This window comes from Misgurnus anguillicaudatus, chromosome 21 (genome assembly GCF_027580225.2).
Source record: "Misgurnus anguillicaudatus chromosome 21, ASM2758022v2, whole genome shotgun sequence".
NCBI classification, from domain to species: domain Eukaryota; kingdom Metazoa; phylum Chordata; class Actinopteri; order Cypriniformes; family Cobitidae; genus Misgurnus; species Misgurnus anguillicaudatus.
In genome coordinates this window covers 2,447,230-2,465,000 of record NC_073357.2, presented here as the reverse complement: position 1 = coordinate 2,465,000, position 17,771 = coordinate 2,447,230, and the positions used below count along the sequence as shown (strand labels likewise).

General features: G+C 36.6%; 1 protein-coding gene across 2 annotated transcripts in view; it reads left to right on the top strand.

Annotated features, from left to right (window-relative positions):
* Positions 1-17,771, top strand: part of LOC129415948 (phospholipid-transporting ATPase ABCA1) — a 194,639-nt gene that overhangs the window by 66,969 nt on the left and 109,899 nt on the right. Inside the window, exons 12-15 of one of the 2 annotated variants that reach the window (XM_073859698.1) lie at positions 1,018-1,215; positions 1,982-2,193; positions 5,986-6,162; positions 15,768-15,990. In XM_073859698.1, coding sequence (XP_073715799.1) covers positions 1,018-1,215; positions 1,982-2,193; positions 5,986-6,162; positions 15,768-15,990 — 810 coding nt within the window. Of the gene's footprint in view, positions 1-1,017; positions 1,216-1,981; positions 2,194-5,985; positions 6,163-13,383; positions 13,607-15,767; positions 15,991-17,771 lie in introns of both variants that reach the window. The other variant, XM_073859697.1, reaches the window with a different exon arrangement.

Below are 17,771 nucleotides of genomic sequence, written 5' to 3'. Positions count from 1 at the left end.
ATATGTCAAAATTAATTCATACTGACTAACATGAACCAAAGAAAAACATTACTGTCTACAGCCATGAGAGGGCGCTATATGTTGCTCCTGTATCCTACCCCTGAAAAAAACTGTTAACTGAAACATTAACTTAAAGACAACAGAGAAAGACTTAACAAACAAAATGTCCCCAAAAGAATAATAATTTTCGAAATAAATGCGACTTTTTGTCCAGTGCGACTTATATATGTTTTTTTCCTCTTCATGATGCATTTTTTGACTGATGCGACTTATACTCCGGAGCGACTTATAGTCCGGAAAATACGATAGGTGTCCATACATGTTAAAGTAATATAAACAGTTATTTACACGATACACAATAGCATACAGAACATACCTGGGAGGCTGAATAGGCTAAATTAACACAAAAAGCCAAATAAATTTCAAAAAGGTCCCGAAGTCATTACGCATCACTGAATCCATTGAATTACATAAATACAGGAGCAGCATAGAGCGGACTCTCGCGGCTGTAGATGGTAATGGTTTCTCTTGGTTCATATGAAATAATTTTGACGTATAAGTCGCACCTTACTATAAGTTCCAGTACCCACCAAACTATGAAAAAGTGCGACTTATAGTCCGGAAAATACAGTAATTTACATCATTCGCGAGGAAAACACGGCACACACATCACTACGGCAAGCAGCACGTGTCCGACTTGATAGCTCCGTCTTCAACTCCTCCCTCGAATGCAAGCGGCAAACATCGCCGATCAGTCTGCACAGTGCCGCATGAACTTGAACACACCTAATGGGCGGGGATTAATTTGCATATTCATAGTTCTTCGTACATAAAAATGAGGGATGACTTTCAAGCTTTTTAAAGCATGAAGAAATGACCATCACAGGAAAAACTTTTACATATGCTATTATGATGCTAAAAGATGAGTTTTACCTGAAAAAAAAATTATCGACTACAAGGGGACTTTAAAGTCATGACAGTCGAGTGAACCCGTGTGTGTGTGTTTTGTTTTTAAAGGTTCTCCTGCAGAATCCAGTGTTTGCAGCTGTCCTTGATCAACGGCTGCAGGGTACCGGGCTGTCCTCAGCACTGATCGCCAACTTCTTGTTTAACGGTCCTGAGTCCGAGCGTCCTCCAGGAATGCCGCCGTTCGACTGGCGAAACGTCTTTAACGCCACCACTCAGGCAGCAGAACAGCTCACTCAGATTTTAGAGGTTTGACTTTATCTCTTACAGCAATTCATTTCAGCTTTATCGAGAATCGATCTTTCCACCTGTTCTGACATTCATATGTCCTAAACTCTTTAACTTTACTGTTGCCCGTCCTCTTGGCCTGTTTTATAAACGCTCCGGTGACTAGAGGTTTGCAGATTTAAGCTTCATAAGTGCCGGTCAATGAGCCATCACTACTGTGCCCTTCATTCAGACACTTTACTGTAATGTCAGGTTACTTCAAGCATACCCATACTGTAATAAGTCATCTTTTAGCTGAAGTGACTTAAGCACTGGCTAAATTATTAAAGTCACAGTAGATATGAGAAAACGAAATATGAAATAAAGCATTTTGTATAATGTGGCGTGTGAAACATACATAATCTGACGTTATCAGTCAGTAGTGATTAAAATATGAAGAGTTTGATAAAAGCTATCTGGCCGATGGTTATCATTTGATGAAAGACAAACATTTGATTTCTTAGGAATATATAATAAATGCATATGTGATGGTGACCATATTTCACATGTGTAGTACGTATGAACGTAATGAATAAAGTTCTGTTTGATGGTCCTGTGAGATTCATTGTAAATAGATGATGATGTCTCACTCTTTTCTTCTTGAGATTTGATTCTGTATCTCTGCACCTGACCTGATAGTTTACATCTGATTCACGTCTGCTGCTTCTCTTCACCCAACACCACCTGAATCTGCTTCTTTAATGTCTGATTCAGATTGAACCCATGAACCGAATGTTGTGTGTTTCAGTGTTTTGATCTGGATAAGTTCGAAGGTGTCAGCAATGAAGCTCTGCTCGTCCAGCGTTCTCTGAACCTGATAGATCAGGACATGTTCTGGGCTGGAGTGGTTTTCACAGATCTGGGTAACGACCCCAGTGACCCCAGGCCTCCGACACATATCAAATACAAGATCCGCATGGACATCCAGGAGACCGAGAGGACAGACAAAGTCAAGGAGAGGTTAGAAGAGAACATCACTCACCAGCATGCAGCATAAACACCAAAACGCATACAATTTTAACTATACTGAAAAGACCAGCTAAAACCTGCCTAAGCCAGTTGGCTGGTTTTAGCTTGTCCCCTAGCCTGGTTTTAAAGGGTCACTTTTTAGCTGTTATCTGACCAAGCTTTACCAAGGCTGATCTTACCTGGTTAAAGATGGAACGAGGTGGTTAAGCTGGTCTTCCATGCTGGTGAAATTGAGTCACTTCAAACCTGCATTGTAAATGTGGCCTAACTGGTATTAACAACATAACTGGTGATCCTTAACATCAGGTCCGTGCATGCATCAGTAATGCAGTCGAAAGGTTGGTTTTTACATTGATTTTTTACACCATTGAAAGGCACAAAAGGCCATCTCAAATAATGAGAAAATAGTGTTAACTTTTATACCAAGTTAGATCCCAACGGCTTTATTATGAGATTTATTTGTTCATCTCGGTCTACTTCCAAGTGAGCAGAAAACGTAGATGTGATTGGGATTTGCCTGAAATGTCTAAAAGATCTGATCCTCAGTCGACTAGTTAGATTATCTGTTAGATCACAGTGGACATTTTTGGCCTGAGCTTATCATGTGAGTCCCAGACGACTGATCATCTATCAGTCCTGAACTGTTGAAGGTTCACGGGGTGCTTTTACAGATCAATGATCTCAGCATCTTCTTTATTATAACTGACTGAGCTCTACTCTCCAACAGTCCTTCAAAACTCTTGAAAAGCACTGCTATATGTTCAGCTGATGGGCATTTAAGGTCTCTTTTATGTGATGCACTTTACTGGACTGAGACATTGTGGTGTTATAGATATTGCTATTCTCGTTGTGGAACCTACAACTTACCTGATATCATATAAGTGGAAGATCTTTAGACTGACCCTTGTTGCCCAGAAACTCGTTGGCATTGTGGATGAGTTGTTCTGTTGTTTTAAGTTCGGTATACACTTCACGGTTTTTGTCTGTCCCAGACTAAATATGGTAATCATGGCTCTTCATGTGTGGTCCTATGTCATAGAGTGAGAGAGGTTCAAGATCTTGCGTCCAAAGATAGGCTACAATAGTTTTCTGGTGGTGTAAGAAATTCAGCATGATCAAAGCCTCCGTGTCATCATCGTACAGTCTACATGCTTGTCATTCCAAAGTGTAAAAAATCCATGTCGCAGAGTGTGATAAGGTAATAATCTTATAGGAGTGCAAAAATCCTGCAGTGTATCCCGGGCTTTAGTTATAGTAAGTTTAGCAAAAGTTCGGATTTTCCTCCTAAAGAATTTCCAGATCAAATCCTACTGTTTAATGTCAGTTCACTATAGCATAGAGCCAGACTCTTCCAGTGATAGTGGGGTTGGTGTTGAAAAAAAAAAGGTTAATGTAGTAAAACCATGGTTTTGATAATGCACAATACACTGCAAAAAATGATTTTCAAGAATGAATTTTCTTAGTATTTTTGTCTTGTTTTCAGTAAAAATATCTAAAAATTCTTAAATCAAGATGCTTTTTCTTGATGAGCAAAACGACCCAAGAAAATAAGTCTAGTTTTTAGACCAAAAATGTCAAGTTTAGGTGGTTTTGTGCATAAAACAAGCAACTGGGGTAAGCAAATTTTTCTTGAATTTAGTGTTTAAGAAAAAATTTCAAACATTTTTTGCTTACCCCACTGTCAGATTTTTTTGCTTCTTTAATGCACAAAACACTTAAATTTGATATTTTTTGGTATAAAAACTATTTCTTGGGTCGTTTTGCTCATCAAGAAAAAGCATCTTAATTTAGGAATTTTTAGATATTTTTACTGAAAACAAGACAAAAATACTAAAAATAATTTTTTCTCGAAAATTACTTTTGACCCCTTTGAAAAGGGGGAGCTGAGAGTGTGCACTGTAAGCCAATAGTCATAATATGACTGTAACTGGAATACATTTTGTTAAACAGCTAAAATAACACAAAATGTGCCTATGTCCCAATATTTATGGACCTGACTGTATATTTTTAAAAGTATTAATATTTAGTCCTCCATATATTTTAATCCAAGGAAATATATTCATGTCGCATTGGAAGAAAAACTTAGCAGGTTAACGTAAAATATGTTTACAAAAAATTATTTTTCATATATTTTTTAAAATATATATATATATGTTCAAAAATAAATGTATTTTAAAGCATTAAAAAATATTTATCCCTCCATATATTTCAATCAAATTAGATATATTCACGTCGCATTGCAAGAAAAACTTAGCAGGTTAACGTAAAATGTGTTTACTAAAAAAATCTTTTCACTTTTTTATATTTTGAAATATATACTTTTTAAATAAATATATTTTAAAGCAATAAAATTTTTTTAGCCCTCCACATATTTTAATCCAAGGAAATATATTCAAGTTGCATTTGAAGGAAACATAGCAGGTTAATATAACTGGGTTGAAAAGGTTAAAATAAAATGTATTCACAATAAATATCACAATTAATGAAATGTATTTAATATATAATTTAAATATATTTAGGAAAAATACATTTTGATACATGTAGGCTGAATCTGAATATAAATATATCTTTTTTAAGTTTTACTTACTACAAAATGTATTTTGGATATATTAAAACATGTTTTTGGCCAGAGTTTTTTTTTTTGCTGTATGGGTGGTAATCAAAACACCAAAAACATGGTAATTTTCGTAAGGCTTAATATGGCAATAAAGTAATAATCTTTAAAAGCAAAACTGACATTTTTTTCTAGCGGTCTTAAACATTTTCAGTTAAAAAATGTAAACTTTCTCAACACTCAAGGTCACCTTACAAAATCATCAATAAAACGCACATTCCAACAAACAATCAGTAAAAAACAGTCAATTAAATAACATTTTAGTACAATTAGTTATAAAAACAAGTAAAACAAATAGGGTGGGGTCATTACAATCGGGACAAAATAAAAAATTTAAGAGAGTAAGCCTGTCTGAAAAGATGAGTTTTTAGGTACGATTTAAAAGTGGCTATGGACGTGGAGTGTTGAATGTAATGGGGCAGAGAATTCCAAAGGTAGGGGGCTGAGCGACACCCAGACTCTTCACCTGAGGGGAGGGGGACACAAAGGAATTTTCAATAGAGATTGAAAAATCATTTATCTTTGAGAGAATGGATCTGGTGCCAATGAGGAGGAGTTCAGTTTTATCATTGTTAAGTTTGAGAAAATTTTGGGAAAACCAGGATCTGATTTCCTGAAGACAGTTTGGTAGAGAAGCGGGAGGGAGAGATGCAGTGGGTTTAGTGGATACGTAGAGCTGGGTGTCATCTGCATAACAATGTAACTGAATATTATATTTACGAAAAATATGACCAAGAGGGAGAAGGTAGATAATGAACAGAAGAGGTCCAAGGACAGAACCTTGGGGAACTCCAGAAGAGAGGAGGGAGGAGTGGGAATCTGAATGATTTAAGTTGGACAAACTTAAATATTGTGCAACGTATTGAGTTTTATTTGTAATAATTAAACCTGACTCTTGGCATGAACATAGCCAAAGAAGCTGGCATGGCGTTAAAAAGAAAAGAAAAATAATAGATGGTCCCAAGACAGCAGACAAACTCCGGGCTGGATCCACACCGGAGCTATTGACTTCTGGTGCGGACCCGGCGCAGAGTCGTCCGCTCTCTGCGTCATAGACAAGAAATCTGTGTTCACCAACATACATCCATACTATACTGCCAAACTGTGCAACGTTCTTGTATTTCATTGAGCTTATTAAATGTGTTGTGTTATGTTTTCGTGTGTTTTAGGTCCTGGTACCCATCGGCCCGTGATAACGCTTTTAATGACCTGCGGTATGTCAGAGGTGGGTTTGTGTATCTACAGGACATGCTGGATCGGGGAATCGTTCGGGTTCAGACTGGAATCAGCCAGACGCTTGGAGTATACGCACAACAGATGCCGTACCCATGCTATGTCGACGATGCGTAAGAACATTGTGTGCTTTTCTCTGTGTGTGTGTGTGTGTGTTTAAACCTAATTAGTCCAATATAAAGTCTCTCCTCTTCTTTTCTTTCCTTTGACATCTCTCCTCACCTCCTCCTCTTCTCTCTCTTTCCTCGCTGTGTTTTGTCCATGACTATGAAGTATTACAGATTATATACACAGTGTTTGTTTATTTTAATATTTAAGCGCTAGTTGAGAGTGTGATGGTAAAGCATGCAGTGAGAGCAGAAATGTTTTTCAGGCGATCTCACGGCATAATCAACGCTTCTCTCTAGCTGTGATTCATGGCCAAAGTAAATGTCAGATTAATATTGGCTTTCGTTGGCTCTCTCCTGCTCTCCATCGGCCTTAAAAAAAAATAGCTATGATTTTAATTGTGTGCATGTGCAACGTTTTATATTCGGTGTTATGGATGTCAAAGCCACCGCAGCGTGGTAGCCTGTTGTGATAGTTTTATTCATTAGCCACGAATGATCTGTTATCTGAAACACCTGCTTCTGTGAAAACGAGCCCGACGGTCTCAACTATAACATTTCCGGAGGTCACAAGCATGCTGGTTTCTCTATCGGGGCCAACAAATGTGTTGTCACATGATTTTTAAAGCAGCACTTTTGACTCTCGGTTGTCAGACATTTAAAACATAAAGTATTACTGTCATCTAGTTCACCTGACCCACTGCTATGATATCAGATTTATATCATCTATACAGTCAGATAAAGGCACACAAGCTTGTTTGTGGTCAAGTAAGCTTGAATTGCTTGCATAATTAAGGGCGTGGCCACTTGAGTGACAGGTAAATTGCCGCCGCTGTTACTACCTGTTGAGCTAGGTGGGTGTGGCTTCAGCAACCAGGGACCTCAGCTCCACCCACGTCCCGCCATTTTGTCAATTTTTTGGTTATTTGTGAGAGACTTGTGGTGACGCGCCATCAAGTTGGCGACGGCCAACTTTGGGGTTCAAAAATGCTCTTCACAAACCTATATGGGAAAACGTGGAAAAATAAAAAAATAAATGTCAGGATGTAGAAAGTGAAAATTAGCTTGCATGCTAGATTTGAGAAGAAACACTTGAGAAGCCTAATACATCAGATTCTGTCAGGAGGAAAAGTGTTGTAAACATAACAGTAAATAATATACAATAGCAATAACGCATCTACTAGGATTCCCATATAATAAATTCATGCTAAAACAACAAAACATCAGTCTTTTTCTATTTCACTTCAACTTATTTATTCACAACATGTTTTTGTTTATATGTGTGTGTGTGTTTGTATGTTTGTGTGTCCTGCGTTCATAAATCTCCGTATTTCTGGCACATGACAGCAGAATCCGTCATTTACTTCCACTTGAAAACTCCCAAAAGTCTCATTCTGGTTATGCATTAGAAAAACAGAGAGAGAGAGAGAGGGGGGGGGGATAATGGAGAGAATGCTAATTTGTTTTTCTGTGTGTCGAGTCATTTCTCAAAAGCTTGAATCTAAATTTTAAATGTAGGAAGCCAAAGAATTTCATGTTTTAAATTCCTCGGCGACTCTTCCAGAAGATTCTTGGCTTAACCGAGGGCATTTTATCTACAAATCTAATCCATATAAAGTTCATCTGTTTCTGAAAACACAAAGCAGGTATTCTCAGTGTTTTCAGTGCAGGTGTTACTGAAAGAGATGTAATGTACTTGGAAACAGCTATCCGTTAGTATTGTTATTCCTCTTATGGGTTGTTAATGTTTAAAGCCTTGAAAATCCATGCTGATATCTTTGCTTCATTAGAGGAACTCGGTTCTTAATGTATTTTTTGGGCCAGGCACCAAATAAGTACAAGTTAAATAAACCAATAAGTTAACTACTCATCTGCTTATGAGTAAAAACAAGTCCTGGGGCTTGTCTAGGGGTGAGCGATATGACCAAAATTAGATTTCACGATAGGATTCATTTTATATCATAATAACAATACAATACAACAAGTTTATTTATATAGCACAGTGGTTCTCAAACTGGGATCCGGGGCCCCAGTTTTAACACATTTTATAAAATACATGCATTTATCATGAATTCTGTGTAATTAAACCTAATAAAAATTTGGCTACTAACCAACAGCGCTACTTTGTATAACTTAATATGTTTTTTTAAATAAAAAAAAAAATTAAGAACAGTTTTTGTCATAAATTTTCTTTTGGTGGGCCACGAAGGAATGCACCATACACAAGGGGGGCGCACGTGGAAAAAGTTTGAGAACCACTGATATAGCACATTTAAAAACAATAAGAAATTAATCAAAGTGCTTTACAAGGTTAAAATAGACAAAGCAACTGGAGAGGCAAATTAAAATGAAGATAAAAAATAAATTAACTCTTTTTAAAAAAGTTGGCCAGCCAGTGCTAACATTTTTTATGATTTCACAAAAGTTTAATGCCTTTCAGAAAATGTTTTTCATTAAATATATAAACATACAATATAAAGAACAGCCCCTTTGCTTTCAAACAAACAAACAAACAAACAAAAATTCATACTTTTATCGTTCTCTTTTTCTTACCTCTCAAATATGGGTAGTTTTCTTTAAAAATACTGATTCTTATCTCTTCAAAAAGCTGAGATAATGGCATTTTTGTGAGGGACTTTTGATAGACATCAGACTCAAAGCGATGATCAAAACATAAACAGAGTTTGAACTGTTTGCTATAAGGGGTTGCTTCTGGGTTTACAGGGTGGGTAACATCGCCACCTGGTGGATAATAGCGGAAACACAGATTGCCGGAAAAACACGTCATTGGCAGGGAAGCGTTTTCTCTTCATTAACTCGTCAATGGCGGGAAGAGTTAAAAAGCTAGTAGCTAGTAACAAAAGATAATAATATCAAATAATGTTATGTATTATTTAATAAAGTTTCTATGTTATAAAAATCTTTAATTCCAACTTATAGACAGTTTCAGCAGTAACAACATAAACAAGCGGCTGTCGTGGTCCACACGTAACTTCCGGTAAACTCTGCTAAGAATAAATAACACCAAAGATCTTTAAACGTAGTTTATTTATATAACAAGCAAAAAAACAACACATAGATTACATAGGAAACCAAAACATTTGGTATTTTCGACGAGGCATTTGTTCAAGAGATCAGTTTAGCAACTAGTCAGACCATTAAAAAAACAAAACCGGAAGTAAAGTTCGGATCCAGACGTGTATCGCGTCAGCGCACGTGCGTTCGATATAACTGTCTATACAAGCATAAAAAAGAAGACAAAACTCAAGCTTACTGAAGATAAACAGTCAGTGATGAAATAAGGATAATAAGTAATAATTATATTTAAATAAATAAATAAATATATATATATATATATATATATATTTAAGAGAATCTTATTAAATGTAGAAAAATGATTTAGTCAAGACTAGTGAGAGATTTCTCAATGCTGTTTAATTAGCACGAGTGATAGACGGGAGTAAAATTAGGTAACTTCCCCTTTAAGACCAAAGTCCATATCTAATATACTGTTACAAATGCGTTTCCTTTTCCAGCTGTTTACTTTCTCTTAAGACTTAAATGGTCTGGTTTATGAGGATACTTGCAAAGATGGGAATTTTATTTTTATATTTTTATATATTTAAGGCCAATAAAGCGGCTCATGACCTCAATGACCTTGCACGCAGATCTGTTTGTGTTTTAATGGCTTACAATCACTTGATTTAAAACTGCTGTGCTTAAATACGTGTACAAGGTTACGTTTTCGTGACCATGCGCACATCAACGTGACGTGGGTGCGTAACCTTGATAGAGACGATAGTCCAAAATCTCTAACGGTTGAAACATTTCTAGCAGTTTATTATATGGTTAATCGCCCACCCCTAGTTGTTTCTGTCTCCGCATACAGTACATACTTTCAACACATTTGACTAATCTCAAATGATTTATGGAGGTTACAGCTGAACTTTAGAGAAAATAAGAATTCATCAAGATTAAAAAATACAATATTACAGTTCACATTATTTTTAAGAGTCACGAAGACCTCGTTTCATTCAGTGTCAGTAAACATACAGTTAAACCACCAGACGACTCATACGCTGGTTGGCTGATTTGAGCTGATCTCCCAGCCGTGTTTTAGAGGGGTTTTGGGCCACCATCTTATACCAGCTTGGCTTAACTGGCCAAAAAAACCTAAGCTGGTCCTCCAAGCTCCAAAAATTGCCTAAAACCAGCCATCTACACCAGTCTGGGAGACCAGCTAAAACCAGCCAGCCAGCTTAGGCTGGTTTAAGCAAGTCTTTTAAGTAGGGAAGCCATTTAATAGAGAACTTTAGTTATTTATTTACTCATAATCAAACACCAACCTGTCAAATGTCTTAAAATAACCACCGGAGCAATGTCTGAAAAAAATGCTATTTTTTTATAATTTAATAGCCTGTCTTCAATTATTCCTTACGCAATCTTCACCTATGAGCGGTTATCTGTTCAAACTCCTGTGAGCCGATTATAGAGTCAGTAAACTAGATTAACCGGATTGATCAATTCATAAAGCGGATCAGACGGAGACCTTCTAATGTCTTTTTAATTCTTGACAGACTTGGTCATTATCGAGCAACACGTAAAATGCAAAAAATGCAAATGACAAATGTAGCTTTTGTGATACAAATTTTTGGGTGGCCTAATCTGTTTTAAAGTGTTTGCCGTGACTGTCTCTCTGCTGTTTCTACTGTAATAGCGTTTCTCTCGGCTGGTATTTATGAAAGCTAAGCAGAAACGATAGCAGGAATCTATAACCTGTCAGATTTTGAGAGCTCATGATATATTTCAGCCGCTGGCTAATTGAGCGCAGACAGCACTTTGTTTCCGAAGCCGTCTGCCGGGGTATCGACATGACATTTCAGTGGCCTTATGAGAGGACTTTAATACAGGCTTACTGTATTATCAAAACGACATCGCCTGATAAATCACACTGACGGTGAAGCGTGTGTGGGGTGTAAAGATCCAGCAGGTTTCATTCAGAACAACATCAGCGCTCGCTCTGTGTTCGTACCATCAAAGCCACGTTCACGAACCCACCGGCTCATTATTAACGTTTTTACTGACTCTGAATCAGCCAGATGTCACATTACAGTGCATTAGCTCATTATATCAAAGGGTTTGTTCGCCCAAAAAGTTACATCTCTTTTAACATGTAGTCACCCACACGTTGTTTCAATCCTGCGTGCCTTCAGCGGAGCACAAAAGGAAATGTTTAGTAGATTGGTGACATCTTTATCCTGTAATGAAAGTGAATGTGATTGTAATTATTAAGACTCAATATGCAAACGTGTTATTAGACCGTGCTTCTAGTTAGGATTGTCATAGAAAAAGCCAACATTTTGTACTGGTTTTGTACCTTTTTTCCAAATATTCAGTAAGAAAAGTTTCTCTTTGCTGTATATTTGTTCCTGCGTATTAAAGGGCACCTGTTATATACAATGTAATATAATGTAATATAAGTCTCAGGTGTGCCCAGAATGTGTGTATGAAGTTTCAGCTCAAAATACACCACAGATCACTTATTATAGCATGTTCAAAATGCCTCTTTTGGTGTCTGTACCTTTAAATGCAAATGAGCTACAGCTCCTCCTCACTCCCTTACCAAAAGATACAGTGATCGTTTTAAGTTAAAATGAGATCTGATTCCCGTGAATACAATCTGAGATCTCACTATTGAGAAATGACGGACAGTGTACAACTCGCTGTGGGCAGGGCTTTATCAGTGCGATGTCACATTAACAAGAGAATCATATTAGCATGTCTAATGAGACTGCTTTGGTTTAATAGGGATTAAAACAGTAGTAGGTGGATTTTATACATTGTGTAGTGTTTGTGTTCACACACTCCCAACACATTTATGTCCCAGTAAAAGTGTATTTTGCATAATATGTGTCATTTAATGCTGAAATAAAAGATAATATTTCATCAGAACTTTTACGCACTTATGCATATTTAAATTTAGTTTTCGAAAACCTTCAGGGGAACTGGAAAACAGGGTTATGGCTGTATTCACTGCTTTTCTTTTAATTCATTCCCCGGCAGACACATTGCACAAAATGCATCCTTCATATCTCTGAAGAGTCTTTAGTTTAATCAGATTTATAAAAGACGGATACAGCATCTTGCTGAAAACAGAAATGTTTCTGGGAGAAATGCCCATATAAGGAATGCTGCTCTTTATGATGTCATACAGGACCATACTCAATACACCCTAACGGAGTGTATTCGGCCACCGAAATACTATAGGTTTTCAAAACTTTGCCCATGTTTAGCATGTTGTACGTGGGATCCAACTTTTAATTGAAATAGCATTAAACATCCCCTTTAAAGTTTTTTTTTTATTTTTTTAATTTACCCTTTATTTTACCAGGTGATGTCCCATTGAGATATTCAAATCTCTTTTGCAAGGGAGCCCTGGAGCAACAGTTACACAAATTACACAGAATCACAGAAACAGACACAACAAACAATACAAATTTACAGCCTACATATAAAACAATTTAAAACACAAAGAGGTAATTTAAAACATGTACATTGTTCAAATTTATAACATTTAAGTAATTGTTTAAAATGTTCAAGTGAAATAAAAACAGAAAGCTTTAAATCTTTTTGGAGCAAGTTCCAACACCAAGAAGCAGCATAACTAAAAGCAGTCTTACCAAGTTCAGTTGTTGTACGTGGGATTTTTAACGCCAGAATATTAACGGAGCGGAGATTATAAACGGAATGATTCCAGGTCAACAGACTGTTAAGATAACTTGGTAAATTACCGTTAATAGTTTTATAAATAAAAATATGCCAATGGAACCATCTACGCAAACCTAAAGAGCTAAAACCAGTTGCCTCATAGAGATGACAATGATGAGTACGAGATTTGGCGTTAGTAATGAACCGTAATGCACCATGGTAAACTGTGTCAAGTGTATGCAGCAATGTAGAAGCAGCATGCATAAACAACATCCCCGTAATCCAACACTGGTAAAAAAGTGGCACTAATCAACTTCCTCCTAGCTTGAAAGTGATTTGTTTGTCAATTTTAAAACTTCAGTTCCACCCATATCCATGTTCATTACTGAACAAAATGCAGCTTAGACATTCTGCAAAATATTTGAACCTAGGCAAGAAATCAAACCATGCCGGTTTACACCTACTTTCTTCAAGAGAGCAACCACACTGCTCTGAGATCAGCTCTGGTCATTCCCGCAGTTTTGTTTCGGCCATCGCCACCATCCTGCCCATGTTCCTGGTGCTGGCGTTTGAGTACACCGTGAGCCAGACCATCAAAGGTTTGGTCCTGGAGAAGGAGCGCCGGCTGAAAGAGGTCCTGCGGGTTGTTGGGGTTCGGAACTCTGCAATCTGGTTCTGCTGGTTTATAGAAAACATGGTTCTTCTGACTATCCCATGTGCTTTGATCTCTGTGATGGTGAAGGTCAGTTAAGCCGGCGCGCCGAGATTAACGATCCGACGGAAAGGAAATCGACTCAAATAATCAAATCGACTGACCACAAAGCACTCGACACAACACTGCAACAGTTTATCTTTATAAGATATTTCCGCACACATCTAACCATTCAAAATTCAATTTGAGCATAATAAAATGTTTAAATGAGATGATGCAATAAGCTGCAGAGTTTTTCTGCTATCTTTAAATGTGCGGGAACAGAAAGTCTGTGTGTTGTGAAGTTGTGAAGTGCCTTGTGGTTTTCATGCCTGTGATCAGAGTTGAAATAATTACAGGGATGTGATTTGACAAAAATTGAAGGGAATCAAGCAGAAAATGGTTGAACTTTGATTTTTCAAAATTGGGTTATTATGCAAATTTGCTATGCACAGAATCAAACCGTTACCGCGCCGTTTCCGAGCCGACCTTCTCTCCGTACGTCTCTCTTTACAGCCGTTTTAAAGAGCTTTAAAACATTCCTGCTGCTTTCATGGCTTTTTTCTGCTCATCTGCATGAAGATAAAGTGCTTTTTTGTCTCATCACAAGGATTCTACGAGACTCCTATGTTCATGGATTTCGGATTGGTTTAGACATTGTATTAAAAAGATGTCCTATGTGGAGTCAATATGACGACAAAGATTTACAAAGATTTTAGCTTTGTCTTTTGATCGATTATTGATCGTCTTTCTCTTTTTTTACTTGTCTTTCATTGTCCAAAATAGGCGACTAGTGCAAAAAATTGCCTTTATTACGCCTTTAGCATACACTTTTATCAGTGTATTTAAGGTATACATTTGATATGTGTTTCCTGTAAAGCTCGAACCCATGACTTTTGCATTGCTCTATCAGTTGACTTGTTGATTGTTTTAAGTAGAAATATCTAAACATTCTTAAATTAGGATGTATTTTCTTTATGAGCAATATGAAATAAGAAAATAAGTCTAGTTGTTAGACAAAAATATACAATTTAAGTGAATTTGAAAAAAAAAAACCTGCCAATTGTGTAAGAATTTATTTATTTATTTCTGCTTGTTTTAAGCACAAATTCAATTAAATTTGATGATTTTTGTCTAAAAACTAGACTTATTTTCTTTTTCTAAGACATTTTAGATATTTGTACTGAAAACAAGACACAAATACTAAGTAAGAAAGTTATTTTTTGCAGTATAACATGGTGTACACAGCAAAAAAATGATTTTCAAGAAAAACATTTCTTAGTATTTAAGTCTTGTTTTCAGTAAAAATATCTGAAAATTCTTAAATTAAGATGCTTTTTTGATGAGCAAAAAGACCCAAGAAAATAAGTCTAGTTTTTAGACCAAAAATATAAAATTTAAGTGATTTTGTGCATAAAACAAGCAAAAAAAAAAAAAAAACTGCCAATGTGGTAAGCAAAAAAAATCTTGAAATTTTTTCTTAAACACTAAATTTAAAAAAAATCTAGAAAAATGAGCTTACCTCATTTGCAGATTTTAAGCAGACAGTCTACTAATGCACAAAGGTAGTTTACAAGTAGTTAAACCATATTACCAAATGTGGTCGAAATAAAGCGTTACTGGTCCATTATTAAAATTCAAATTTAAGAACCAAAGGCCTGATAATTTTTTCTTTTATTTGTATGTCTCAGTTTTGTTTCCAGTAATGCAAATGTTAAAAGTTTATGTGATGCATACTGTGCAGTATGAAAAGGATAGACGGGTTGATTTACTGTGTCGGTGGTTACATTAAGGGTGAATGATCTGGGGTCAGTTCTAGTTACGACACTGATGGTTGTGTAGTTTGTTTACATGCATACACATTTGTTTTAGTTATATTGTAAACTTGGCTTAGCTGTATGGTTATTTTGGTTTAGGTGATGTGAAATAATCAACTTGAAAGGGTACATGCTGAGTTCAGAAGTGTGTGTATGTGTATGTGTGTGAGCTCTTGCACACAGCCTCAGTGTTAAACAGTAACTATAAAAAATAAATATAGCTATAGATAAGTATGTATATGCTATAGATATATACAAGCTATATGTTTTTTTTTGCCACAGAAGTTCAATTTTTGGTTCCTATAATCTAAATAACCTTTTTTTATGTGAACGGGTCTTTTCGCTCATGAAGTTGTCCCGTGTAACATGACGGGGATGTTTGTATACGTGTACAGGTTCCTGCGGTCTCTGGCGCGCTCCCTGCCTCTCTACATGACGTTAGCCTGGATCTACTCTGTAGCGCTCATCGTCAAGGGCGTGGTTCAGGAGAAGGAGGCGCGTCTGAAGGAGACCGTGAGGATGATGGGATTGAAGAGCTCTATCTATTGGTTAAGCTGGGCCATCAGTTGCATACTGCCCCTCGGCATCAGCGCCGGCCTCCTCACTATCATTCTGAAGGTGATTCACTGATGTTCACAAACACTGAACTTCACTGGATTCATGTGATCTGGAGAACTACAGCTTTACACTAATGCTCAGTGATGTATGCGAGTCTAAGTCAAGACCAAAGATCGAGTGTCGAGTCTGAGTCAACACCAAATCCAGATAAAGCTTGACACTCAATCTCTGGCCAACTCGAGTTGGACTACAACACTGCTTATGGTGGTTCCCAAAGTTCACCAACTTTCCCGTTGAATAAAAGCTTAAGTCAGGGGTCCTGCCATTTGACAACCCTGATAACATACAGTAGACCTCATACTGGTTACCAGTCAAGAGGTTTTAACTGGTCACCAGTTCAGCTAGTGTACATCAGCCTGTCTCACCACCATAATCTAATTTAAAATTTTAATAACCAAAGGCTTGTGGGCAAAATGTTCACTTTTTGATGCATTTTTTAAAATAAAGACGCTACTATGCTACAGATAAACCTTTTTTTTTGGCTGTATGGTTCCATAATGAATCTTTAACTCTTTCCCCCCCAGCGTTTTTAATAAAAGTTGCCAGCCAGCATTTTAACAAAAGTTTAGTGCTTCTAGAAAAATGTCTTCTTTAAACATATTAACATGCAATATATCAAATGAAAAGCAAAGATCTGAGATAATTTGCATTTTTGTAAATAAACCCTAACCCTAACTTTTGTTAGAGATCAGATTTAGAACGATGATCAAAACATACACAGAGTTTTTACTGTTTTTGGATCAGTGGATGCTTCAGTGTTAATAAGTTGGGTAAGATCACCACCTATTGGATAATAGCAGAAATATAGATTGCTGTAAAACTCGTCATTGGCAGGGAAGCGTTTTCTCTTAATTGACGAGATAACCATCAATGGCGGGGAAAGAGTTAATATCCATAGAAAAAAGGTTCTTTAAGGCCCAACTATAGCTTACTTTTTACGTGTACGTGAGGACATCCAAATTTCCAAAAGAAAATTAAATACGAAAGTAAAATAATAAAAATTACGGAGCCCCTAAGGTGACATGGAGTAATAAAAATCTAAAGTTTAGTTTCATGTGCTCACGCAAAAACTTAATGTGCATAATTTTTTTAAAGGTTATTTTCGGGTGCTCGTGTGAAACTATCGCGCACGCACGTGAAAGCGAAAATTTCACGTGCACGCGCGATAGTTTCATGTTGAGTATGTGATAGTTTCACGTGAGCACGCGAAACTAAACTTTAAATGAAGGTTTCTTTACATGAATACGGAAGCCGAGAGAGGACATGCACTATTATTATTTTTGCTTGCTTGTTTTCTCGCGATCACGACCCAACTTCCCGTGATCTCGAGACAACAAAAGTTGTTTTCTCGTGATCACGACTTAATTTCTCGTTATCTCGAGATAACAAAAGTTGTTTTTTCGTGATCTCGAGATAACGAAAGTTGTTTTCTCGTGATCACGACTTAATTTTCTCATGATCTCGAGAAAACAAAAGTTGTTTTCTCGTTATCCTGACATGATAATCCAAATGTCATAATGTAATTTCCTGTCAATATAATATTGAGTGTATTTTGAAGTGGACTGCTAATGTAAATGAGTTGGGGTCTTCGCCGTAACCACACGTGTAGCTGTGTAGACTTAATAAATAAATAAAGTTGGACGGTTCATGTTTGTGAATTTAGGGACCATCTCTAAAGTAATACTGTACACGTTTCTATCTTCAATAGTATTTAACAGTTTATTTAAATAAATATCAACAATCTAAAAAGTGTGCATTATAGCTGACAACCACATAAACAC